Source organism: Epargyreus clarus, unplaced genomic scaffold (genome assembly GCF_041222505.1).
Source record: "Epargyreus clarus isolate Ecla_fem2 unplaced genomic scaffold, WU_Ecla_fem_2.2 ptg000033l, whole genome shotgun sequence".
Lineage (NCBI taxonomy): Eukaryota > Metazoa > Arthropoda > Insecta > Lepidoptera > Hesperiidae > Epargyreus > Epargyreus clarus.
The window spans coordinates 252,326-280,161 of NW_027332238.1; the positions used below are offsets into that span (position 1 = coordinate 252,326).

At 39.5% G+C, this 27,836-nt stretch overlaps 2 protein-coding genes across 2 annotated transcripts; one reads left to right on the forward strand and one right to left on the reverse strand.

Annotated features, from left to right (window-relative positions):
• Nucleotides 1-7,292: 7,292 nt before the first annotated feature.
• Nucleotides 7,293-13,496, reverse strand: LOC140755447 (brachyurin-like). The gene is made up of 5 exons (XM_073090707.1): nucleotides 13,299-13,496; nucleotides 12,167-12,434; nucleotides 10,034-10,123; nucleotides 7,799-7,989; nucleotides 7,293-7,424 (listed from the first exon to the last, which is right to left on the reverse strand). The coding sequence occupies exons 1-5, from the start codon at nucleotides 13,494-13,496 to the stop codon at nucleotides 7,320-7,322; spliced, it is 852 nt and encodes a 283-aa protein (XP_072946808.1). The 3' UTR covers nucleotides 7,293-7,319.
• A 1,795-nt stretch (nucleotides 13,497-15,291) lies between these two features.
• On the forward strand, nucleotides 15,292-27,398 carry LOC140755448 (brachyurin-like). Its single transcript, XM_073090708.1, has 6 exons — nucleotides 15,292-15,440; nucleotides 24,530-24,791; nucleotides 25,141-25,408; nucleotides 25,502-25,591; nucleotides 25,841-26,025; nucleotides 26,946-27,398. Exons 2-6 carry the CDS (start codon nucleotides 24,591-24,593, stop codon nucleotides 27,048-27,050), a joined length of 849 nt encoding a protein of 282 aa, XP_072946809.1. The 5' UTR covers nucleotides 15,292-15,440; nucleotides 24,530-24,590; the 3' UTR covers nucleotides 27,051-27,398.
• The last annotated feature ends 438 nt before the right edge of the window (nucleotides 27,399-27,836 follow it).

Consider the following 27,836-nt stretch of genomic DNA (forward strand, 5'->3'; position numbering starts at 1 on the left):
GTGAAGGCAGTGAAGAGCTTTCACGACCATTGGTAACGATATCTTAATTTCGAAAAATCATAGGCCAGATTCCGATTTGGTGGATTCGAATTCGGACTTACGGACTATTCTGACGGATTAGCTAACCTCAGGTTCCATACCTGAGGTTTTTTAATTCTAAATCTTAATATATATAACTCAAAGGTGACTGAAGTAGTGATCTATCAACGCACAGCCCAAATCACTTGACGGATCGGGCTGAAATTTGGCATGCAGGTAGAAGTTATGACGTAGGCTTCCGCTAAGAAAGGATTTTGATCAATTCTACCCCCAAAAGGATAAAATAGGGGATGAAAATATTACTTCGTAACGCGAGCGTAGCCGCGGGCAAAAGCTCGTTTTATTATATATTAATACAAACGTTAGTATGTCATCACTAGCAAGGGTGAAATAAAAACAAATAAATACAAGCGACTTCTATGTCACTACAAACCAACATTTATTTTAATTATTTTTTACTTTGTAGTGACATTCAGAAGTCGGTTATATTTTTTTGTTAAATTTTATTTTTTAATGTCACTGACGGTAATTATACTCGTAAGAAAATTTAGTCCATCAATGCACCGACACGTCCGTCCAGGCCGACGATCGGGCATCGACTGCCAACTACCCACACTTACATATCCTTATTTACAAGGAGAAGCCATCAAAAGGTACCCGGTGCCATGGGAGCGACGCAGGGTTATGTGGGATTCTTACCGCACAAAACCCCTCTCGGTGGTCGTTCTCAGCGCTGCTTAACGGGCTCCAGAATCTCCAAAGCAACCGGAGTCCTCTTAGCGTGTTGCCCCGTCTGGCTCCGCCCAGGTGAGCTTGACGCTCGCCACACCGCCTGGTGTACACGACGATATGCGACCACATATACCATCGTCCTTTCCGGGGTCGCTAGCAGCTCGAGCTCCCACTCTTTAAGCCAGAAGCCCCCATTAGTCGCCTCTTACGACAGGCAGGTGATACCATAGCCCTAGTTTGTTCCCGGAACCACAGTGATGTGTTTCTGCTCCTATGGATTGCTTCGGTCTCTTCTTATCCCTTTAAGCCGGAACACAGCATCGCTACACTGCTGCTAGGCAGAAATACGCGTGGCGGTGGTGCCGCCGGAGTCGAACCACAAAGGGTTCCTTCTAATAGAATATACGGAATCAAAACAATATAAAAATTTAATATATTATTCACAAAAATCGTATCATATATCAAGATTGATTGAAAATTAAACTCATCAGTCATTATTACCATTACATATTGATAAATGATGATTGATATTAATTAAGATAGCGCACATCATTTCGTAGTTCCATATTTCACAACTGACTCAGACGCTTAGTAATTCAGACATTTATTTGAAAATCAAAAATATTTTTTTGGTTTTTTTTGGAAAAAATTAAGCTCTTCGCTTCATTGTTTCGATTATGGAGAAGAAACAGTGTAAGAAACTTTATAATGCCTATTTCGAACAGTATAGTATTATTATCTTAATTTATTAATAAGTGGAAAATTTTTAGAGTTTTAAAATTTAGACAAACACACACTTCCACACACTCACGAATACACACGCACACACACACACCTACACACATATACACACACTTGAATAAGTTTTATTATTATTATTAAAATTGTATTATTTTTATATACGTACGACTGAGGCACGTACGAGTACATTATCGGGGAATTCTTGTGCGAGCTCCCACATATCGCCTTTAGGGAGATGGGCGGGTCTGAAAAACAGCACTGCTTTGGGTCATGACCCGATGTCAGATAATGCTGAGACACGTCCTTTTGCCCACAATTCCTATGCATTTAAGCTGTATTTGTTTTTTATAGCGGTTTTTTCGATGTGTAACCTTTTTGTTTTTTTTCTGTCTTTTTTATTATGTCTTGTATGTTTTTTGTTTTTTTTTTTAATCTTTTTTGTGTAGTTTTTTGTGTGGCAATAAATGAATTTATTATTATTGTTATTATTATTATTAATCAGGAGAATAACCAGTAGGGATTTTCGGAGTATAAGCGCAAACATCCCTTGCCTAGGGCCCCGATATTATCTTGACCCGAATATCTTAAAAAACTTAAAGATTTACCTTCAACATTTCTAAATAGAAATGCTGATAATGGTGGTGTTTTAATTTTTCGTAACATTATTTCTATTCTAAGGGCCCCCGGTATTTTAATTCCAGTGCCCTGGCGCCCCAAAACTTTTTAAGGCGGCCCTGTTGATGAAGCAAAAAATTTATTACAGTAAATGTAAGTATCAAAGTATGTCCCTGTATTTTCGGGACCAGAATAGGGCTACGGTATCCCTTGCCTGTCGTAAGAGGTGACTAAAAGGGGCTTCCGGCGTTGCGGGCGGCAAGATTGGGAGCTCGAACCGCCCGGCTAGTGACCCCGGGATGGACGGCGGTATGTGCTGTTGCATGCCGTCGTGTATAACAGACGGTGTGGCGAGCGTCAAGCTCACCTGGGCGCAGCCCGACGGGGCAACGCGCTAAGAGGACTCCGGTTGCGTTCCTTTGGAGATCCCGGAGTCCTCTACGCAGCGCCGAGGGCGGCCACCAGGGGGTTTTGGTGCGGTAAGAATGCCACATAACCCCTTGCCGCTCCTCGGCAAAGGGTACCTTTTGAAGGTTTCCCCCTCGTAAACAAAAAAAGATAACCCTGTCTCGCTCCCATTGCACCGGGTACCTTTCGAAGGTTTTCCCCTCGAAAACAAAGAAAAATCAATGAGTTTATATTAGTTATATAACTCCGGCAACAGAACCGAACTTTATCAGACAAAATGGCAACTGTTTTGTCATGCTGGTCGTAAAATGCCAAAATGATGACGATTGAAGTATATTATTCAATCAATGATAGCAATCTAAACATTTTTTATTGTATTGTATTTTTTCTATCCATGTGAATTTCTGATTGTTTATATTGATTTTTTTTATTTAGGTATGTCAGGTTTTGTTGATTTCACTTCAAAAAGGAGGCGGTTATCAATTCGGCCGGTAATTTTTTTTTTATGTATGTACACGAATTACTCCGCCGTTAGTGGACCGATTTTAATAATTCTTTTTTTATTGTATAGAGACGAGCTGGAGCTGGTCCCACTGGTGGACTTCAGAAATATGTACGAAACCAACATTTATTTCAATCATTTTTTACTTTGTAGTGACATAGGAGTCGGTTGTATTTTTTGTTATTTTTTTTTACTTATCTAAGATCTCAGCTTAATATATTAAATTCAAAGAAACAAATGCGCTTATTTTCAACATTATTATCTTATGTTATTTATCATAATCTAAAATCTATACGCAAATTGATCATCAATCTTTGTAACCATTACCATTTTTGATGAAGATAATATGTTTTTCAAGTGTTTTATGATGATTATGAGTCATTTAGATAATATTTATGTTACGTTAGATAACTTTATGATTTATTAATATCATATCTCCTTATTTAAATCACGTTCTTATGATAAGAAAGAAAAATATTTTATCCGCGTGACGTCATATATTTATATCATAATAAGATTTGAAATGAATTATTTTTCTACACTAATATTATAAAGAGGAAAACTTTTTGTTTGTTTGATTGTAATGAATAGGCTCAAAAACTACTGGATCGATTTTAAAAAATTCTTTCACCATTCGAAACCTACATTATCTACGAGTAACATCCTTACTAATATTATAAATCCGAAAGTACCTCTGTCTGTCTGTCTGTTTCTCTCTACTTCACGCCTAAACCACTGAACCGATTTTAATGAAATTTTGTACAAAGATAGTTTGAGACCCGAGAAAGGACATAGTATAGTTTTTATCCCGGTTTTTATCACGGTAACTAGTGATGGTGATCTAAGATCGATTAATCGGAGAATTGATCTTTTGGGCCAAAAAGTAGATTATTTCAATCGATATTAGAAAGGATTGAATCGTAAACTATGGCTTGATCAAGCTATGATCTTTAGCAAAGTTGTTGTCCATGAGCCCACGAAGGTTTCAGAGTTGATACGACCAATTTTGGCCAGATGGCGCCACTTTCATTCCAATGAAGGTACAAATTTTCAGTTTTATGTATGTCATATTATTTTCTTTTAAATCAATATCTTCAATATGTCTCCCTTACCACACCCTTCGAACCGGAACACAGTAGCGCTTAACACTGATGTTATAACAGAAAAATGTGTGGCGGTGGTGCCGCCGGAGTCGAACTACAAAGATTTCTACCACCTTCAAATCAATTTAGAATAATAATGTTAAATAATAATAATATTATATATTAACAATATTGTAAACATAGTAATAATAATTATATGTTATTGAAAAAAAAACAAGCTTTTATTTCTACTTAAATGAAAGTAATAATTTTATGCGATTAATAATAAATATATATTTGTCAATATTTTTTCTGTTGCAAAAAGTAATTTTAAGTTTTTAGCGCACAATATACTTAATTTAGTGTATTCGCTTTTCCTAAAATTTATTTGTATTTAAAATTTATTTACAAATACAGCATGTTATGTAAATAAATTTATTGTTAGTTTTTGTTGTCTTACTATTTCTAATATTCCTTACATGTTGTTTCATGTAGGTTTTCAAAATTTTTTTAATATAAAACATAGATTAGTATAGATTACTCATTCCTAACAAGAAAATGTACCCAGTTTTGAGAATTGAAATAGTTGCGTAAAAAAGTTTTGCCACGTCTCCGTGCTAAAATGTCCCTAAAATATTTGAAATAATCATTTATTTATTATGTAAATTACGCAGTATTAGTTATTTATTCGTAAATTTTCTCTATAAATGTTTTTATTTGTCAAGAATTCAAAAAAAGAACTTACTAATAAGCCGTTTGTGGCTTCATTCAATTTCAAGGCGGCGAAGTATCTTTACTAATCTATGATATAAAAGTATTATTATTTTCTACAATAAATTTATTTCTGACGCCTTTATAACGATCGTAACCTGTAATTATGTAACATTGGAATATTTTATCCGTTAAGTAATTTTTATTTATTGGTACCTTTCATGAAATCGGACTACCAAGCGAGTGTCCAGTCTACCTGATAAGGTGTAATCTGTAATCAATCCCAGATAAGATTAAGATGCCTATAGCGGCCTAAGACCTATAGCGGTTTAAGAAGGGGGCGGAAGGGGCGGTCCGCCCCGGGCCTGCGATCCTGATGGACCTCTAAAGTATTTTTTTTTATACTGTAAGAGTAGCAGACGAGCATGCAGTCCACCTGATGGTAAGTGGCTACTGCCGCCCATGGACATCTGTCATCAACCCCAGATAAGATAAGATATTCCTACCCGAGGTCGGCCACAGATGCGCCGCTACCCCTGAGGACTAAGCTGGAACGCCTCCGAAAAGCCTTTCTCCCTTACCACACCCTTCAAACCGGAACACAGCAGCGCCTAACACTGCTGTTATTAGGTAGAAATAGGTGTGGCGGTGGTGCCGCCGGAGTCGAACCACAAAGGGTTCTACCACCTGCAACCAAAGTTGCTAAAAAACATCGTCAGTACCAAACAATCTATAAAATGTGTATCACAGCGAAAAAATGGTCACCGAATCACAGGAAAATAATTTTATGACACATTTGTCATTTTGTAAAATTACCTTTTTACACTTTTGGGGGTCTCCATTCAACTTTCCCCGGGCCTCCGTCCGTCCGACACAGATGCACAGGTCGCCAAAATGCATTGCTTTTACCACACTTCAAACCAGAACACAGCAGCACTACACTGCTGGTATAACAGAAATAGATGTGATGATGCCTCCGGAGTTAAAACAAGTGTTCTACTGGTCTGTGTTATTGTAAGGAATGAATTGGTTAACAATAAAAGTTGATCAACATTTCAGTTCAGGATTGTTATGTGTAAGATAATTTATCGGCTATTTGGGGGCCCTCTTACGTCGGGCGCTCTGGGCAAGGGCCCTTAAAGTTAAAGATGTAATGACTGAATTGTGGAATTCTATGGACTGATGTAAGAGTGGATAGCGTAAAAGTTAAGTCAATAAAGGTTATTTAAAATATATATTTTGTGTAAATATGCTATCTAAAAAAGACTGCTGCTGGAAAGCAGTCACCGCTGGAAAGCAGTGACCTGCTGGAAAGCAGTCACCGTCGCCTATGGACATTTGCAACACCAGAGGAGTCGCCAATGCATCGCCGGCTATGGAGGAGAGCTCTTTTAGCACCTTTTTTGAAGAGCCCCATGTCATGTCCGGGTATCCTCAAGAGGAAGTTCATTTCACATCTTGCACGTTCGTGGCAAGAACCTCCTTGCAAATCGAACCGTGGAGGACCGCCACGAGTCCAGTTGGTGCGGATGGAACTTCATCTTTTGGCGAGTGGTGCGATGGAAGAATAGTGACGTAAGCACCAGGTCAAATAGTTCCTCGTAGCTTTTTATTAAGTACTCTTACATACAGCTTGTAGGTATTTTTTTAAGGAAGATCGTTTTAATTCTTGATATATATTATTTTTAGTCGGGTGCTTTTATATGCCTTTATTAGGTCTAGAAAATTACGAGGAAAATATAAAAAGAAGGTTACAATCACTTACAAAAAGGAGACCAAAGAATTTGAAATTGGAGCCTCCTACGATCCTGGAGCCATCGAAGTCCATGCTCTCTTCAGCAGCCTTGAGGCTGCTTCTGGAATACCGATCTCCTTATCGGATAAGATGGGCTCATTAAGGCATCTATTATTTTATCTAGATACTAGATACAATCACCTAACCTAACCAACTCTATATAGAGCAGGGTCTATTAGAAGCCGATCATAGTCTGACGTGCTTGAAGAGTAATCGTCTTATTTGTAAGTCAGTCGAAACCCTTCCACGAAACGAAGAACTGCTTTGGGCTAGAAATAGTTAATGCTGCTATCACTACTAGGGCTACTATCGTTTTCCTAGCAAAAGGTTCTAACATTGAGTGCTCTAGTACTATAGTCTATCCTTTTATAACTTCGTATACGTTATCAGGATTAAGTATATCAACAAAAATTACATCAATTTCCTGCGAATCATTATATTATCTTAATTTTATCTGGTGACAATTATTTTTGTGGGCAGCGATCCGTTACTCGTGAACCTTTGTGGGTTTTGCCAAGAAATCACCAAATGTATAGAATATAGTCATATGAGTATCTTAAAGTCTTTGGGTATGGAACCCTAAAGAAAACAGTATCATGATACAAAAATATATTTATGATTCACAAACATCTTGTGGCACTCGAGCATGGGTCTTAGCATGGAGCTGCACGAAATGGCATGAAGTTGCATGAAGTTACATGCGGGACCGGATCCAGGCTACGAAGGAGGTAACCCTGGCGTAGGCGGTGGGGAAGCCACGCTGACAACCATATCGGGAGCCGAAGGATACAATACCAACCTGAAAAGGACATTCATTTTCATTTTTTTTTTATAATATAGGAGTAGCAGGCATGCAGTCCACCTAATGGTAAGTGACTACTGCCGCCCATGGACATCTGTAATTAACCCCAGATAGGATTAGATACTCTTACCGGTCGGCCACAGATGCGCTGCTACCCCTGAGGATTAAGCTGGAACGCCTCGGAAAAGCATGTCTCACTTACCACATCTTTCAAAACGGAACACAGCAGCGCCTAACACTGCTGTTATGAGACAGAAATAGGTGTGGCGGTGGTGCCGCCGGAGTCGAACCACAAAGGGTTCTACCGCCTTCATAGACTGGCTTCCACCTTCAGGGATAGAAGAACTATACCAGTAAACATGTATACTTACAAGAGTGGGTCCACCGACCCATAGAGGGCCACCAGAGTCTCCACCGCAAGGGCCCCTACCGCCGGCGCCGCTGGTGCAGATGTTCGACCCCTGTAACATGTTCCCGAAGGTCCTGCGGCACTCGTCGTTGGAGATGATGGGCACGGAGACATGGCGGAGGACCTGGTTGTTATTGATGTTGTGAGCAGGACCTGGAAAATGGGTAAGTCGGTAGCAATGTGGGTTTATATAGAAGTAGCAGGCGAGCAGTCCACCTAATGGTAAGTGGCTACTGCACTATGGACCAGATAGGATTTATAGTACCCGAGGTCGGCATACATGCGACGCTACTGTGAACTAAGCTGGAACGCATCGACTAAGTATGTCTCCTATATAATTTATATTCTGCATTTTTCTCCACGGTGCACACAGAATTTATTAAAATATTTTCTGAAGTTAGGTATGAAAAGAGTTCTAGACTTAGTTTTTGTGAATGGGCTACTAAAGGTATTCGTCTAAGTAGAAGTAAACTTTTCGAGCTTTCAAAAATATTTAAATCAGTTTGTATGACGGCTATATCTAAGTTCATACATAATAAAATAAAAAATTCTGATAATAAAATTAAAACAATCTGGAAAATAATTAATACCGAAACACGAAATTGCAGATTAAGTATCAGTAAAGTATATCTTACTACTGAACGTGGTCAGATTACCTCAGATAAAGAAATTGCACAAGAATTTGAAACTTTTTTCACGAATATACCATTTAATACTACAATTTTTTTAAAATCATCCCCAATTAAAGCAGTGATCATCCTTAAGGAGAATTTAAGTCAGTGTCACATTAAATTTAAATTTAGACATATTTTAATTAATGACATATTAAAAGCTTTCAAAGAATTAACAGTTAAAAATACAGAAGACATTTGGGGAATGTCAGTAAAAGTTTGTATATCAATTATTAAAACTTTAGCTCCCTACTGAGTCACTATTTTTAATATGTGTGTTGATCAGGGCTGTTTCCCAAATTTAATGAAACATAGCAAAATAATTCCATTGTTTAAGGCAGGTGATACTAAAGATCCCAACAATTATAGACCCATCTCAGTACTGCCTGTTCTAAGTAAAATTTTTGAAAAGATCCTTTTACACCAAATGTTGCTTCATTTTAAACTAAATAATCTTTTACACCAAAAGCAATTTGGCTTTACTAAAGGCCGTTCTACCACAGATGCTGGTGTTCAATTGCTGCGACATATTTTTGATTGTTGGGAACAAGCACATGATGCTATAGGTATTTTTTGTGACTTGTCTAAAGCTTTTGATTGTGTTGATCATAAAACCTTATTGTTCAAATTACAATATTATGGTATGCAGGGAAATTCTCTAAAGTTGATAAATTATTATTTAAAAGCTGGAACGCCTCAGAAAAGTCTGTCTCCCTTACCACACCCTTCAAAACGGAACACAGCAGCGCCTAACACCGCTGTTATTAGGTAGAAATAGGTTTGGCGGTGGTGCCGCCGGGGTCAAACCAAGGGGTGGGAAGGAGTCCAAAATTTTGTGACGCCTCATTTCAAAGTATAATATCTACAATAGAATTTTATTATATGCATAGATATGTATTTTAAATAACAAATTTTCAAAACTGCTTTTCTTTTTTAGTAATTTCTAACTTGCCAAATCTCTGACGTCACACTAAGGTCACACAAGATGTGACTAACGGTGACAACGGGGGAAAACATGTGACGTCACACTAGAAGGTTCACACAGTGTCCCTGTAGTTCCGGGACTAGAATAGGGCTACGGTATCCCCTGCCTGTCGTAAGAGGCGACTAAAAGGGGGCTTCCGGGGTTGCGGGCGACAAGATTGGGAGGTCGAGCCGTACAGTAAGCTACCCCGGGAAGGACGGCGGCATGTGTGGTCGTACACTGTCGTAATCACCAGATGTTGTGGGAGGAGCGGACGCTCCTCCAGGGCAGAGCCCGATCGGGGCTTCGCGCTTGGAGGACTCCGGTTGTGTTCCGTGGGAGATCCCGGAGTTCTCCAACAAGCGCTGATGACAGCCACCGGGAGGTTTTAGTGCAGTAAAAATCCCACATAATCCGGCGTCGTACGCACGTTGTCGTTGAAGGTTTCCCCGTCGAAAAAAAGGGAGGTTCACACAGAATGCGATCAACTGTGACAAGGATGGGGAGGGTTCGAATCAAGAAATTTGTATGACGTAGTTTATGGCCCTGAAGGTATACTTACCATCTCCAGTGCGGCCGAAGCCCACGGCGACTCCAGTCACTCCAACGTAGGAAGCAGCACCAGCGGGAAGGAGGATACGGTTGATGACATCTAGAAAAGTTGAAAGATAGGTATAATGTTCAGTATTTCGGACCGGCTGAAATAATTGTAGTTGATTACTTTTCATAACTACATATTTAAAATAAATATAGTTCAAAAAACTAAAAAACACGCTTTTATGATAAAATTAACTAAAAAGTAGAAAATCTAAATGAACCTAGGAATCAATTAAGGAACAGTAAATAGTATAATTGTGAAATAAACCTACAAAGTTTGAACAAAATCTGGCCGTTTAAAGTGGGTCAAAATCGCGCCCAAAGAAGTCGGTTACAAACATACAAACAAACATACAAGTGAAGCTAATAAAAAGCGTGTAATGATGTTGGGCCTTTAAAAATCGCATACACGCACGCGTGTCGTTCATGTAACTACTTGTCGTTTGCTAGGTAGTTAGTTAAGAGCCTGTTAGAGCGAGAGTGCAGCGCTAAGTCCTACCACCAAACAGACCATAGGCAGGAATCGAACACCACACCTTCGGGTTATACCCCGGGTGGCTGTACAGGCTGTACTCTTATTCCACGTTTTATTTCATTGCAAAATATAAGTCCATAGAATTCAAATATTTAGTAGTTATAACTACTAGATTGCAGCAGCAATTAATAACTACATCATGTAGTTAAATTATGTTACAATTAAAAGTTGAGGTTTCTACGGACCTCTAAAGAATTAAACCCTAAGTGACCCAAGAGGAATTTAGTTGGGTACAGATACGGGTAGTAACCGTTTTCTCGTTTGTAGAGAAATCTGTGGAACGCTTTTTGCACTTTTTCCAAAACGTGCGTTTTTTATAAAATACATTGTGTATTTGGCTTGATGTGGGTTCCAGACACAAGCGCTTGTGTCTATTTTGCTGCGTACAAGTGCATAATAAACAATTTTGATAACTCTATTGGAACCAAGGTCTTTCGCATTCCTGAGGACGAAGCCGAGTCGAGCGAAAGAATCCTTGGCCACTGCGATCATATGCTCGTGAAAAGTCAGTCCTGGGTCGAATGTAACACCTAAGTCTTTCGTAGAGTTAGATTTATATAAAGTACTTCCATTTAATGATAGGAAAACGAGATCGGACACCGCAGACGTCCGAAGCTCATTGAGGTACATTTGGAGGTATTAAACTCCATCCTATTCAGTAAGCTCCACTCGTTTACGGCGTCTAAATCTCGTTGAAGTGCTTCGCAATCAGACACGCAATTAATTGTATGAAAAAGCTTAAGGTCGTCAGCATAGAGAAGACATTTGGCATTGGTTAGAACCGAGGGCAAGTCATTAATCATGGCAAGAAAGAGAATAGGGCCAAGTATAGAACCTTGGCTTACTCCGGAGCGGGTATGATGGTCTAGACTTGTACAAGCCTAATTTTACGTATTGCTGACGATCTCGTAAATACTCGGCCAAAAGACGAAGTAGAATTGGAGCAACACCAATGGCACTGAGCTTCGACAGGAGAATGTCATTATTTACTCTGTCGAAGGCTTTTTTGAAATCAAGATAGAGGACATCCACTTGATCATAACTACATGTAGTTAACTACTTTTAATCGTAGTTAGTAACCAGATTACAAATTGTAGTTAACTACGCCCAACACTGGCCGGTACCCATAAAGACCAATGCCACTTGACCAGCAATGGAATATGGCCTAATCCTTCTCAATCTGATAAGTGACAAGAGTCACGTTTGGGACAGTCGATGATGAAAATTTCAAGCAGTTCCAAAATCATCATCATCATCAACCCACTTCTGTTTCACTGCTGGGTTCGGGTCTCCTTTCAGAATTAGAGGGATTAGGCCATAGCCCACCGCGCTGGCCAAGTGCATATTGGTAGACATCACATACCTTTGAAAACTTTTTTAAATTTTCTCACGTATGCTGGTTTTCTCACGATGTTTTCCTTCATCGTTTAAGCAAGTGATAATTATTTTCTAATACGGACATAATTTTGAAAAATCAGAGGTGACTAGGATTTAAACTTCGGACCGCGATCAAGAGGCCGAATTTCTTAAAATTATCGCTGCCACTAGTTTCAAAATACTTACTGCTAAAAGGAACGTGATTGAAGGTGATGATGGCGACGTCGTTGGCCAAGACGATGTCGAAGTAGTTTCCATGGAGGACGACGCGGTTCGTGGTAAGGCGGGTGCCGCCGGAGTAGAGCCGGATGGACCCGAGCACGATGGTCAAGATGCGACCACGGCTCTCGAAGTGGCTCCAGCAGTGAGCAGCAGTGACAGCGCGCGTGTTGGAGACTACCGTAGACCCGCAGACGGAGGTGGGGCCGTGCATCAACGTAATCAAAAGACCTCCCTGTGAATATTTTTTATTTGTATAATATAGGAGTAGCAGAAGAGCATGCATTCCACCTCATGGTAAGTGGCTACTGCCGTATGGACATCTGTAATCAACCCCAGATAGAATTTTCCTACCTGATGTCGGCCACAGATGCGCAGCTACTCCTTAGGATTAAGCTGGAACGCCTCGTATGAGTATGTCTCCCTTACCACACCCGTCAAACCAGAACACTGCAGCGCTTTACACTGCTGTTAATATAGCTAGGGGCGCCACTGTGCCACACTTGTCATAGTACTCGTAAATAAATTGATATTAAAAATATTCAAGTGCATTTTGTGCGGAAAAAAGCGAATAATCTTATAAATAGTTCACAATCTCATTTGGACAATATATAGAAAACAATTATAAATCGCAAGAAGTCGTGAAAATAGTGCAAATAAGTGATCCAACAAGAAGACATTGACTGCGCTAAAAGACATAATAAATCGGACTTAATCAGTGAAAAACTCGTTTACGTGGTGCGGATGTGAAATATCGAAATTGAACAATCTACAAAAAGTGCTTCAAAACAAAAAACTTTATTATCATAACCTTAAAAAATATATTAATGACTCATAATAACAACGCTAAAAGTACCCACACTAGGCTAGCCCACACTAGGATTCCCTGTTTCGTAGGTGCCATGGACACACAGACGAATACACAAATACCCAGATCCAGAAATAGAAACCTATATTCATCATTAAGATTTCTGTCTTTCCGGGGATCGAACTCGGGACCCTCTGCGCGTCAGACCACTATGGGGACTGCTCCGCCACGCGGGTCGTCAAAGAAGAATTCTTCTTCCTTGAGAAGTCTTAATTGTTAAACAGAACTTACAAAGAAGGGGAACTGTCCAAGGCCAGAAGCAGCACCTCCTGCAATCCTGGCTCCATCGAAGTCCATGCTCTCTTCAGCAGCCTTGATGCGGGCTGCTTCGGGGATACCGATCTGATTGTGGTAGTCGGTGAAGACTGGCTCATATTGGGCTGCAGCTGATGCTGCTACTGCCAGAAGGACAACTATGATCGGTCTCATGGTTAACGGCTTCGTCATCGAATGATCAGAAGCTTAGGTCTTTTATATGCCTAATTGGCATGTTATCAGGACTTAAGATAAAGTCAAAATCAAATCATTTCACTTTATCGTGTGCATTATCTCTAATTAAAGGTTGGTTTGATTGTGTTGACAGGGTTCTCTACATACGCGGACCTTCTTCAGAACACAGTGGTGCCTTTTACGATAGGTAGGGATACCGTAGCCCTATTCTGATCCCGGAAATATAAGGTCACTATTAAATACCCTGCATTTGTTACTTAGCAGTGATAGCCTAGTGGTTAAGCAAACTCGGCTTCTCGATCGAGGATTCCGAGGTTCAAATACCACGCACCTCTGATTTTTCAAAATTATTAGCGTATTCGATATTATTATCATTTGCTTACGGTGAAGGAAAACATCGTGAGGAAACCTGCATACCTGAGAGATTTATATAAAAAAAGAAAACATCTCAATGGTATGTGAAGTCTAGCAATACGCACTTGTCCAGCGCGGTGGACTATGGACTAATCCTTCTCATTCTGAGAGGAGACCCGCCCAGAACGACAGTAATTATTTTCAGTCGGGTGCTTTTATGTCCTACAATGAATTCTTGTTGGAATATAGCAAAAACTCAAGCCTCTTATAATGTATAATATTCAAGTAGGTTATATATGATAGAGCTGGCAGCTGAAAAATATATATTTTACTTCTTCTGATTTGTCATTCTGTCAATGATTCGATATAATAAAAAGTATCTTTTTGGAGTGAATTTCATTTTATTATATTTCAGTTTATTTTCTCGTTCTCCTGTGGCCATTTCCCAACAATTCTCATCGAGTTACATATAAAATAAGCGCCATCTATGATCTAACTGTCATCGACATGCGATATTCACAAAACCCCAACAGATGTCGCACCACTTCCTTTTTTTGATATTAAACTCTATATCCTAGGAGTTAAAAGTTTAAATTGCATAATGAATCAAATAATAACTAACATTCACGATTCACGAAACGCCGTGAGCCGCGATTTGAATTGATCTGATCTGTTTGGGTTTGATCTGCAGATCAAACTCATATAATAAGTGAGCTGAATCTTTGAATCGGGTCAGATCTGAGTTACTCACCTCTATACATTATCACTTGGACAACTAGTTACGATTTAATCCGCACCACATAGCCACATAGCGGCGCCACCTACATCAAATCCCGCCTCTAATATCGTCTCAATGGAATAAAATTATTAAAATCGTGTATTGTCATCGGTTTTTATAATTGTTCAAAGTTTTGAATTAAACTGAACGTTCAAAGTTCAAACGTACAAAAATCGAGTTCAAAGATGGAAAATCGTTATTTTAGGGCTCGATATTTTTGTAAATCAATTTATCAGACTTTGATTCCAATCGATGTAAGAATCAATCTTTTTCGGAAAGAATCGCCATTCCTATTCTACGAGTACGCTACTGACCGCCGTGAGTCTCATTCATAATTAAATGTCCAAAGTCCAAACATAGATAAGTATAGATACTACGGTGTTGCCCGATCAAAAACATACGTTTCAAATAATAAACTACTTCTTATTGTTGACGATAATAATGAAATACAATTTTACTATAGTAAAATAGTCATGCAATTGATTTAAGATCAATGCACATTTGACTTTATTTCGTTATCACATTTTAATTTTCTACCATAAAGTTTGTTTATGGTAGAATATTAAAATATGATAATGACAACAGTTTTACGTTTCGTAGTTATGTTTTTCGTGATTGTCGTGTTTGAACTGGAAGGTTTTCTTATTTTTATAGGGTGTTTGTTAAAATGTGTGTAATTCTTAAAGTTTTAGTTTGTTGTTAATTTTTGTAGTGAATCAGACTATACGTGTGCAGTGTGTGTGTTGACAACCTGATATAGTTGAACACAGAAGGCACAGATGGCGTTACAGGTAAGGTCGGAGCGTTGATTTCGTGTTTTGGACCCCCATTTATAATCAACTTTGTTTTATTTTTAGTATTTGTTGTTATAGGTGCCAGCTATATATATACATTGTCAAAATTCCATGTGTCTATCTATTACGGTTTAAGCGGTAAAGGCCTGTGACAGACGGACAGACGGACAGACAGCGGAGTCTTAGTAATAGGGTTCCGTTTTTACCCTTTGGGCACGGAACCCTTAAAAATGTAGATTTTGATAATTTACGAATGAATTGATATTTCTTCGCACTTTTTCTTCGATTTGGTGTCGTAATTGCGCATGTCGGCATTATACCGCGGAAATTACACCATGACAGTCATTAAACGGCTGACAGAATTGTCAGGCGTTTTAGTCATTTAATGGCTTCCTTCAAATACGAGGCGGTGAGATATCTATACTTATCTATGCGGTCGAATCACAAACCTCCTCCTTCTTTGACGTCGGTTAAAAATATAATACATTTTAAAGATTTTTTCAAAGTGGGTTATGTTTTACAATCTACATAGTTACTAGCTGACCCGGCAAACGTTGTGTTGCCATATAAATAAAAAAATGTTAAGGGTAAACAACCCTTATCATTTAGTGGTATGAAAAATAGATAGTAGCTTCTCAGACCTACTGAATATGCATATAAAATTTGGTGAAAATCGGCAAAGCCGTTTCGGAGGTGTAAGGTTACTGACATTGTGACACGAGAATTTTATATATAAGATAATCTCTATATATTATATAATTTTTCCTCAAATTATTATTATCTTTCGGTATGTATGTACGTATACGGAGGTATACTTAATTACAAATTACTAACTTTATCTGTTAAGAAAATCTATTTTTGACAAATTGACTTACATGCTTAATTGTCTATCATGCTCCACTCATTGAAGTGGGGGAACCATTATATTGAAATCATTCCATAACAGGGTTGCCAGCTTTTTGTAACATAGGAGTAGCAGACAAGCAGTCTGTTTGAAGGTAAGTGGCTACTGCCGTACGGACATCTGTGATCAACCTCAGACAAGATTAAATATCTATCTGAGACCGGCCGCAGATGCGGCGCTACGCTTAAATAAATGTATTCCTAAATTATGTCTTCCTTACCACACCCTTCAAACCAGAACACATAGTTAGGATAGTAATGGGTTGATGATGATGAAATACAGATGTCCATGGGCGGCAGTAGCCACCATACTGCTCTGCTGCGTGATATTGTTACTTGAATCTAAAAAAAAAATCCGTTGTCTGTAAAGTCGGTTTACTGACGATAGTTGAACGTGACAACGTCATAAGAAAATACTGATGGAATGGCATGGTTGCATTTTTCACTGCACTTCATACTTGACGAAAACATGTAAATGTATTATTGTATAGCAGCTGTCCACGCGGACGCATCGCTCACTCGAGTAGGAGAGAGACAGATGTCGAACGCTGCCGAACGCGGAGGCCGATTGTGCCTCTTTGTCGCTCGTTCCGCGATCTCGCTTGCACTTCAAGCCTTATTTGGAACGCCTCAGAGCGAGGTAACGCCGCATGAGTCATGTTTTTTGGTGCCTGCAGCCGGCTCCATCGAATTATAAGACGTTGTCACGTTAAAAATACAAATATATTACACAGTGAAGAAAACCCTAGTCAAGCCACGTCTCATGATAATATGTGATAAGTGATACTGATAATGGTTTTCCACTTTATCATTATCATAATTAACATTTTTTTGTCAAAACACACTCTTTATCAAGTCGTGGAATCTTATTATCTTATAGATTTTTTTTTGTTTGCATAAAGTACCAAGTGACTAATAGTAGTCAGGTACTTTATATTAATTACGATCTAGCCTAATTTATGACTAATGAGTAATTCTACGCAAACTTAAACTGCTAAATAATCATATTATAATGAAGGTGGAGTCCTCTGACACTGCACTTCTTTGATTTAACACATAAGGGAGTAGACACATTGTTCTTGTGTTCTATAATGTTCACTTATCACTATTTCACTAACACTACACTGTGTCATGTCACAAGCTCAAAGGGTTAAGTCCGTTTGAGTCTTCTCACTAGGTCCGTTGTATCCAGGAGCTGGATAGCCTCGATATTAACGTGATGATGAAGTCTTTTTTGATGACCTTCGGCATATGTATTAATTACTTTTTTGACAAGGTCTACTTTAAGGTCCCGATGTAGATCTTCATTTCTTACATACCAAGGTGCATCTTATGGATGAATAATTTATTAGGCAGATACAGCTTAGAAGGAACGCCTTTAATTTTTAAAAGGATTTATTTGGCTTGCCCTATGCGTTTGGGTCAAATCGTTTAAGTTTGACCCCCTTCACTACTACCTCAATATGGGTATCAAATGGCTACTAGTAAAATTAGAAACTAAAAAGTTAAATATAAAATAAGTAAAAAAATATGTTAAACGGTTTTATTGAAAAAATATAATAATGATGTAGATAACCAAAGACCTATATTGGGTACAAAATACAGGTCTGTGTAGATAACTGTAGTTCCGGGACCAGTACCCTTACCATGAGTTTTCAAAACATCCCACAATTTTACGTTACGTATACTTAATCCATTATTCTGTTACGTTTGCTTCAGTACACTGAGTATACGTAATATTAAGTAAGTGCTCAAGTCTTTTTGTCTGCCTCACGTGTACGCAAAAAAGAGAGACAAAACATGAAGCGCCATTTTGTCAATTTAGACATTTAATGTTATACTGACACTATAGTTCTGATACAATCCGCTAGGGGCGCTGATTGGAATTTGTATGGGCAAATACGTAAACAAATACCAAAATCAGTCATATTTGTCAAAACGTAAAAACTCATGGTAATGGTAAGAAGCGACTAAAAGGGGGCTTCTGGGGTCGCGGGTGGCAAGAGTGGTAGGTCGAACCACCCGGTAAGCGACCCCGGGAAGGGAGGCGGTGTGGCCGCATACCATCGTACACACTAGATGGTTTGGCGAGTCTTATACTCACCAGGGTAAAGCCTATTATTATTATTATTAAACAGTCATATTTGTCAAAACGTAAAATCTCATGGTAAGGGTACTGATTGGTACGTGCAATACTTGTATTAGAACTTAATTTGGCCATTAAACGAATAGTTTAGAAAAGACACAAATAGTTTCGTAGCCTCCTTAGATGAGTAAATTACATAGATTGATCACTCCTAACAAGAATAAATATAGTTCAAAAAACTAAAAAATACGCTTTCATGATAAAATCAACTAAAAAAAATTTTAACAAAAAAATACAACCAACTTCTATTATATTATTTCATTATTTTTTTATATTACTTTAATTTATTTTAGTTAAAACATTTAAGTGTGTAAATCTCAAAAATAAAAATATATAATATAACTTCTATTTCACTACAAAGTAAAAAATAACTGAAATAAATGTTGGCTTAGTACATATTTCTGAAGTCGGCGCTCAATATATTTCGTTGGATAACGATGTAAACAGCGTGTCTAATATGAGCGCCGACTTCAGAAATATGTACTAAACCAACATTTATTTCAATTATTTTTTACTTTTTAGTGACATAGAAGTCGGTTGTATTTTTTTGTTAACTTTTTTTTTACCCTTTTTAGTGATGACATACTAACTTTTATATTGATACAATTTAAAATTGTATAAACGTGATCATGAATGAAGGTAAGGTCTGAATTTACAGTGATTGGAACTGCCCGCGAGTAGGGCGCTACCGCGCCCTGCTCGCTTAGTTTTATATTGTCTTATATGTTCCAACTTAACCTAACTAAACAGTCAATGAAGAACTGGCTTTGCAATTTCATTAGAACCTACACCAAATATCTTCAAACACAACTCAATTATTCCCATCGGTTGAGGAGTTACATATTTTGTCTCCGATCCACATTATCAGACCCTTAAATAGTCAATGATGAACTGGCTTTGTAATTTCATTAGAACCTACACCAAAATATCTTCAAACACAACTCAATTATTCCCATTGGTAGAGGAGTTATATATTTTGACTCCGAGCCACATTATCAGACCCTTAAATAGTCAATGATAAACTGGTTTTGCAATTTCATTAGAACCTACACCAAATATCTTCAAACACAACTCAATTATTCCCATCGGTTGAGGAGTTACATATTTTGTCCCCAGAACCCACTCTGATCCTCATCATATTTAAATGGGACCTACTTGTATCAATTGTCCACACACGAAATTAAAGGCACTAAAATAGGTTCATAAACGGTGAAGTTATGACTGTTACATGGGTGGAGTTCCCCTTATTTTCTCCAGAACCTTATTTTCTCCACAAGCACAAGTGCATTTGAGTTATAGGGAAATAACATTATATCTAGTAACTTTGCGACGAATTTTCTCTAAGGCACTTGCACAATCTCGCCTCGAAAATCATTAATCCTGAGGATGTTGATAAGGACAATGGTACAAAATTATTAAAATCGTATATTGTCATCGGTTCTTGATAATTTTTCAAAATTTTGAATTAAATTGAACTTTTAAAGTGGATAGAAATCGGGTTCAAAGATTCCGTTACTCTGTCACGAGTGAGCATCAACTCCTTAGATCTGATGATGCAAAGGTGCCTCAAGCCTATATCATATGAATAAGCCATTTAGTGCTTTATATGTGCTGAGATATGTGCAGGTGCACATTACTATAATTGCTGGATTGGAAGAATTGACATCCCTTGTTTGTTCTTGTTCCTTTTATTCCTGTTCGTTCCATAGGTCTATTGCCAGTACTGCATGACAAAATCGAAAAACTCGCCTATTTATATCCCCGATTCAAGTACCACAACTTTCTAGTTGCTTCTGGTACCTGCTTCTGCAGGTTCAAACAGGGATATAGGCCTTTGGACCAATCACAACTGGTTCCTATGTCTATCCCTGTTGCTCTATTTTCAAACATGTACGGACCTGTACGAACCTGTTTAAACCGTGGCCTTGAATCGAGGATTCACAATAATAATAATAATTAAGTATTTACTTTGTTCAGGAATTTACATATTTCTATTTACTATACAATTAAAACCTGAACTATCACAAAACCTATTATAAATGACACTTATACCTATACCCTATAAACTATTACGAAATTTTTATTTTAATACATTTATAAAACTTACACTATTATCTATTTTCCCTATTCTGTTAAGTCCTATTACATACTATTAACAATAAAACATAATTAAAACACAATTCAAACATATTTAAACAATAATAAAAAACATTAAAAACTATCAGCTGTTTACGTAACTAAGTCCTACCGCTATGATCAGCTGATCGAGTTGGAGTCAGCTGTTTAGCGTCGTCCATTGAACTATACAATATTAATCAGCTGATCGTGTGTTACGCATAATGAAGTCTTTATTTATTAGAACTTATAAACTATTCTTAACTATAAAAAAAGTAAACAATTTCAAACTTATAATTACGTCGAATCCGAGTCAGCTGTTTGCGTCGTCCCGCACAAGATATGTGTATCTTACAGTGCCTAAGCAGATACATGTAATAAAAAATTTGATCTTCAACTGTTTCACTCTGATGATGCTAGTTTGCTTCCAACCTAAACCATAGGCGTTAGCCATTTTGTGGTTTCATATGTGTATAAATGTCACAACAGCAAACACACAGGATGAACATTTTAGACCTTCAAGATCTTAACCCTGATAAAGAAAGGTTGCTTCTCGCCTAAACCGTATGAGTTATACATGAGACGCTTACAGATACTTATAAATAGTATCAAATCTAGACTTTGTAGTGACATAGAAGTCGGTTCTATTTTTTGTTTAAATTTCTTTGTACTTATCAAAAGCCGCCCCACTAAAATGCGTCTCGAGGTGCAAGTTACGTTTGAGTTGCCTTACTACATATATTATATGAAAAGCACGTGTATAATGCGATTAAATGTGATAATTTAGAGATTTTATTTGCCCTAAAACATACAGTTTTAAATATAACTTATGAGAAAATATAATTATGTTAAGATGTCTCTTATGATTTTTTTTATGCCGCTTCTGCTCCATTAACGAAACTTGTGAAGCTTAGGCTTCATGACGCGCAAACTGAATTCAGTGAAGAAAATTTTGATAATTAAGAAAATATTTCAAGCTCGACTTGGCGGAGGCACTACCATGCCTCCAGATTTCAATGAGCGATCGTCAATATTTTTTTATTTTTCTGTCTGACGTCTGTTTCCAACCCCATATAAGATTAGTTTCTTACCTGAGTTCGGCCACACATGCTCCTCTATTCCTGGAATAAGCAGGAATACCTCGGAAAAATGTATTTCGGACTAAACTAAAACTCTATTATGCTCCTAGTAATTCGTAAGTACGTCCATGGTAAGTTACGTCCATGGGTGCCTCCTCTCACGGAAACTCTTGACCCGCAGTGGTGGACAGCCTGTTTCCAGGAACCACTGACGAAACGGGTTCTCCCGCCGCGTCGTCGGATCTCCCTGGTTGGTCGGATGACCTGGCGGTCACTGATTGTGAGCTCGACGGAGCCATAAAGCGCATGGCGAGGCGAAACACTGCTCCGGGGCCGGATGGTATCCCAGGCCAGGGTTGGGTCTTGGCGCTGACAGTGCTGGGGGGGAGGCTGCAAAACCTGCTCACCGCCTGCTTCCGCTATGGACGATTTCCGTCGGTGTGGAGGCAGGCAAGGCTGGTGCTGTTGCACAAGTGTATGAGTATCGTATGAGGCGGCGACAGTCCTGGGGCGGTGTCCGCCCCTGGACATTCTGGCGGATATGGACGCACGGGTCTTCCATAAGATCCGAGTCCTCCGTCAGAGGACTGAACCCTTCGACGAAGAGACGATCGGAGCGCTTCGGAAGAGAGCCAGATGGCGCGCTCTGAGGTGCTGGCGCGAACGGCTTCAGGAGCCTAGGAACATACACCAAAGGGTGGTTCACGCTATCCTACCGAACTGTCGGGCCTGGCTGAAGAGCAGGGGTAGAGTGACCTACCGCCTTACTCAGATACTCACCGGGCATGGCTGTTTCGGTGAGTATCTGAACAGGATACAGAGGGAGGAGAGGGCCCAGTGCCATCATTGAGGGCACGATGAGGATTCCGCACAGCACACGCTGCAGTACTGCCCAGCGTGGGAGTCGCAGCGGCGGATCCTCATCGAAAAAGTGGGACCGGATTTCTCTCCGTCGGCCATCGTCGGGGCGATGGTTCAGCGTAGCGAAGCCTGGGACGGCATGATCACCTTCTGCGAGGCAGTCATGTCCGCGAAGGAAGACGCCGAACGAGCAAGGGAGCGCGCTGAACCCGCTCGGAGGAGGAGTCGCCGCGGGCGTACGTAAAGGCCCCAGGCGCTGTGTCCCTGTAGTTTCGGGACCAGAATAGGGCTACGGTATCCCCTGCCTGTCGTAAGAGGCGACTAAAAGGGGGCTTCCGGGGTTGCGGGCGGTAAGTGTGGGAGCTCGAACCGCTCGGTCAGCGACCCCGGGAAGGGCGACGGTATGTGTGGTCGCATACCGTCGTACGCACCAGATGGTGTGGCGAGCGTCAAGCTCACCTGGGCAGAGCCCGACGGAGCAACGCGCTAAGAGGACTCCGGTTGCGTTCCTTTGGAGATCCCGGAGCCCTATACGCAGCGCTGAGGACGGCCACCGGGGGGGTTTTAGTGCGGTAAAAATCACACATAATCCTGCGTCGCTCCCACGGCGCCGGGTACCTTTTGAAGGTTTCCCCCTCGTGAACAAAAAAAAAAAAGTAATTCGAATGTAAATCATCGCAACATACCAAAACGACGCGTTAATTAGACGTAATTTCGATTTAAAAATTCTATAGAGAAATCGAGAAAAATATTACAGATTTTGCAGAGGTTTTCAAAAGATTAATTAATTCACATTGTGAATATGTACCTCTTAACTTTTGTCATCGTTTAAGAATACCTACTTACTTACTCCGGTGACTCGTCGACCCGAAGTGAGTCTTGGCCACCGATACGAGAAGTCGACATTTCTCTCGATCCTGTGTAATTTCTTGCCAGTTGTCTAAATGTAAATGACTAAAGTAATTTGAGTTTGTCATCAAATATTTGAATTTGATGGAACGATTCCGTTGGATTACAAAGAAGATAATGATTATAAATAATGATGTCACGTTTAATGACAATTATCATTAATCTGATATATTGATATGTATCCTGCGCTTCCAAATAGTAATTAATCTTTTACGGATGAAACGTAACGAAATAGATAACAATAATGTAAATAAAATATTAATTGACACTTATAACATAGGTTCCGTATGTTTTAATATGATTTCAGATGATGATGATGATTCCTTCACCGTTGTGATACGTGATAATTAAGAAGTGGAATTGAGCAACTAAATTTCTATCACCACGTTATTATTGTCTTTTAAGCCCGTCACATCTATTATTTAAGAGCTATTAAGAGCTAGCATTAGGTGGATCGCACATTTGATACCTTAATCTTTAGAGTAGTTATTGACTAATTATTATAAAAGCAAAATTGGTCTGCTTAAAATATAGTATAGTCTGACCTCCACAATGTAGATGGATCGAACGCTTCCTCATATGTTGAAATAGCTCAAGAAGTTTTGGTTATACGGCGTAAAATGAGACATATACAAAATATGTAAAGTCAAAAATCATTGCCCTCCACAGTGTGATAAAAAAGGCATTATGGACGGAAGACATTTTTTCTGTAATTTCACGTTCTATTAACAATAATATATAAAGCTATATTTCTTCAGTGTATCACAATAAAAGAAACATCTAGAGGAAGATGATATATTTTCATAAATATTTTATAACAATGACGATTATGACAATTGGCCTCCCGCCCAAACTCATTTCTCATTTCTCCCACCACGCCGCACCGCGCCTCACCACACAACAGATTAAAAATCAATCTGCCACAAATAACTTAAAAATTTCAAAAAGATTTATAGATCTAAGGAACCCTACTATGAAACAAACAGAAGTATTTGAGATTAAATTGATAGATAAACAAACAATGATAATAATAGTTCGATCTTGTTGATAAATTTAATCCTAATATCTAACAGTAAAGGGGTATATAAGGTCTAGAAAATAGCATTGAAGCATTCAACGTTGAAGCCTTCCACGATGAGACCGATCCTAGTTGTCCTGGCACTGGCGGTAGCAGCATCAGCTGCGCCTCAATATGAGAAAATCTTCTACAGCTACCACGAGGAGATCGGTATCCCCGAATACGCTCGCATTACGGCTGCTGAAGAGGCCATGGACTTCGATGGAGCTAGAATCGTGGGTGGCTCCAACTCCAACGTTGGACAATGGCCCTTCTTTGTAAGTAATTGTTTAAACTTATTCCCTTAATAGCATAAATCCAGTTATCAATTGCGTTAGAGCATGAGCATTGAAGGTAGTAGAACTCTCTGTTGTTCGACTCCAGCGGCACCAACGCCACACCTATTTCTGCCTAAAAACAGCAGCGTTAACCGTTGTTTTGGTTTGAAGGGTGTGGTAAGGGAGAGATACTTTTACATCAGGTATACTACATGCTCTTCTGCGAATCATTGAAAGCTTAAATAGCTAAATAAGCAGTAATAGAATCGTTTATCATCAGATAGACTGAAAACAATTGTTTGATGACAAATAAATATTTTATCTGTAAACTGTAAATGTTTGCACGCAGGGTGGTCTGTTGATCCAATTGACGGACGGCCGTCAGTCCGTCTGCGGCTCCTCTCTCCTGTCCAACACCCGCGCTGTCACCGCTGCTCACTGCTGGAGACACCGGAACCTCCAAGCTCGGCAGTTCACTGTCATACTCGCCTCTAACCGCCTCAACTCCGGCGGCACCCGCGTCGTCACCAACCGCGTGGCCATGCACGGCAGCTACAACCAGAACACCCTCGCCAACGATATCGCCATGATCACCCTCAACCACGTTGGCTTCAACAGTAAGCATTTTCACAATGTCTTCAGCTCTTTTAAATTGATTGAGAATTATCGATTACCTTAAGAATGGATACTCAATCGCAATTTTTTTCTAGACAACATCAACCGCATCAACCTGCCTTCTGGATCCGCCAGCTACGTCGGTACTTCGGCTAACGCCATTGGCTTCGGTCGCACCGCTGACGGTGAGTGAGATCATTTTACAATACGATTCGAATACGTTCAAAGTGCCTAAGACATATGTAGTCCCGCTGACATTAATTGACCTCTATCGCTTAAATATATTTGTAACCAAGTCCGTTGTAACAAACTGAACCGTGGAGGACCGCCACGGGTCAAGCTGATGTGGATGGAACCTCATCCTTCGGCGGGTGGTGCGATGAAGGAAGGAAACCTTTGTTCATACCATATACATTAGTAGTTATTATTCTCAGGTTCTGCCGGTAACAACAACCAGAACCTTCGCCACGTGACCCTGACGGTCATCTCCAACGACGAGTGCCGCAGGACCTTCGGTGGCAACATCATCGCCTCCACCCTCTGCACCAGTGGTGCTGGTGGCAGGAGCACTTGCCAAGGAGACTCTGGTGGCCCTCTTAGGATCAATGGGCCTACCCTTGTAAGTGCCTTAAAATACTATGATTTTTGACTTAAAAAACAACACTTTCCACACTCACAGCCTCACACTAGGATTCTCTGTGTTGTGGGTGCCATGGAAATACAAATAAGATATAAATTCATCATTTAGATATCTGTCTGACAGGGGATCCAACTCAGGATCCCCTGCGCGTCACTACAAAGCCACTCGGGTTGTCAAACCACGGCGGGTTTTTTATACTCAGGAGATTTTCTTAAAACCTCCTGAGAGTTCTCACAATGAAAATGTAAAGGCCGTATATTCTGATTAGAAGCAGGTTGGTAGAATAATAGAGAACTGAGAGTATATCTCTCATCGTGACCTTCGCCGTTAGAGGAATAATAATATTTCTTTGATTTCTGACTTTTATAAGATTCTAAATGTGACCTCTGTGGTATTACTTTTTACAATTATAATTACTGAATACATAAAATTTAAGGTAATAAAATACACCATAAACTAAAAAAGAACTTATTTACAAAACATTTAAGAAAACTATAAATAAAATAAGTCATCTAAAATTGCCGTGTGTGGCATGGCTCCCAAAACGCTGGGGCGTTTCCTTGTTTTCATCTGTGGTTGAAATTATCCAATTATTTACAGCTATTTCTCTAACTAATAACAGCAGTGTTAGGCGCTGCTGTGTTCCGTTTTGAAGGGTGTGGTAAGGGAGACAGACTTTTCCGAGGTGTTCCAGCTTAGACCTCAGGGGTAGCGCCGCATCTGTGGCCGACCTCAGGTAGGAATATCTAGTCCTATCTGGGGTTCATTACAGATGTCCATGAGTGACAGTAGCCACTTACCATCAGGTGGATTGCATGCTCGTCTGCTACTCCTATATTATAAAAAAAAAAACTTATATCTGTGTATATCTGTGCCTAACTTAATACTACTTCTTCCAGATCGGTGTGACCTCCTTCGGCTCTACCGCTGGCTGCCAGCGCGGCTTCCCTGCCGCCTTCGCCAGGGTCACCTCTTTCGTGTCTTGGCTCCGTGCCCGCATGTAAACTGTAGCATACCTACTGTAGGCGACACTTTTTAATTATTAATATTTTTCCTATAGTAATTAAGTTTAATTTAAACAATGTTGTAACTTAGGGCATTAGAGGGGAATACAGCGGGGAGCGGGTAGTTCCGATATAGTTGTCATCGTGAACAGTCGTATGTGCTTGCATGTCATTTTATATCGAGTCATTTCACGGACAGTCAAAAGTGTGAATTTGTGCTATATTTTCTATTGTGCTGAGGACATTAAATCTGGTTTTTCCCTAAAACACGTTTTTAAATTGAAGAACAATTTGGTTCCACATGAAAATGTAACTTGTTGATGCTTCAATAAATGTTTGCAAAATAAACGTTTTGTTTTTAATGTGAACTATCTTGTAGTCACCGCCGCACCTATTTCTGCTATAACAGCAGTGTTAAGCGCTGCTGTGTTCTGGTTTGAAGGGTGGTAAGGGAGACATACTTTTCCGAGGCGTTCCAGCTTAGTCAGGGGTAGAATATTCCTACCTGATATCGGCGCATCTGGTGCCGACATCAGGTAAGAATATCTGATCCTATCTGGGGTCGATTACAGATGTCCATGGTCAGCAGTAGCCACTTACCATCATGTGGATTGCCTGCTCGTCTGCTACTCCTATATTATAAGAAAATAACGGAAAATATACAGAGCTAGTACCTTTTGCTGTCGTGTGGTCTACGCCTGCCTGCGTACCCATATGCTATATATCGTTTCGTTTCATAGGTAAACCCTCATGGGCCAAGAAGTCACTGAGTCTATGTCTAACTCA

What these genes read in the sequence shown, in the direction of transcription:
- LOC140755447 (XM_073090707.1), bottom strand. Translation starts at nt 13,496, where the DNA reads ATGAGACCGATCATAGTTGTCCTTCTGGCAGTAGCAGCATCAGCTGCA. An exon ending in TTGGACAGTTCCCCTTCTTT is followed by an intron (nt 12,435 to 13,298) that starts GTAAGTTCTGTT and finishes AAATATTCACAG; the next exon opens with GGAGGTCTTTTGATTACGTT. An exon ending in GGGTCGGTGGACCCACTCTT is followed by an intron (nt 7,425 to 7,798) that starts GTAAGTATACAT and finishes TGTCCTTTTCAG; the next exon opens with GTTGGTATTGTATCCTTCGG.
- LOC140755448 (XM_073090708.1), top strand. Translation starts at nt 24,591, where the DNA reads ATGAGACCGATCCTAGTTGTCCTGGCACTGGCGGTAGCAGCATCAGCT. An exon ending in TTGGACAATGGCCCTTCTTT is followed by an intron (nt 24,792 to 25,140) that starts GTAAGTAATTGT and finishes GTTTGCACGCAG; the next exon opens with GGTGGTCTGTTGATCCAATT. An exon ending in CTTCGGTCGCACCGCTGACG is followed by an intron (nt 25,592 to 25,840) that starts GTGAGTGAGATC and finishes TATTATTCTCAG; the next exon opens with GTTCTGCCGGTAACAACAAC.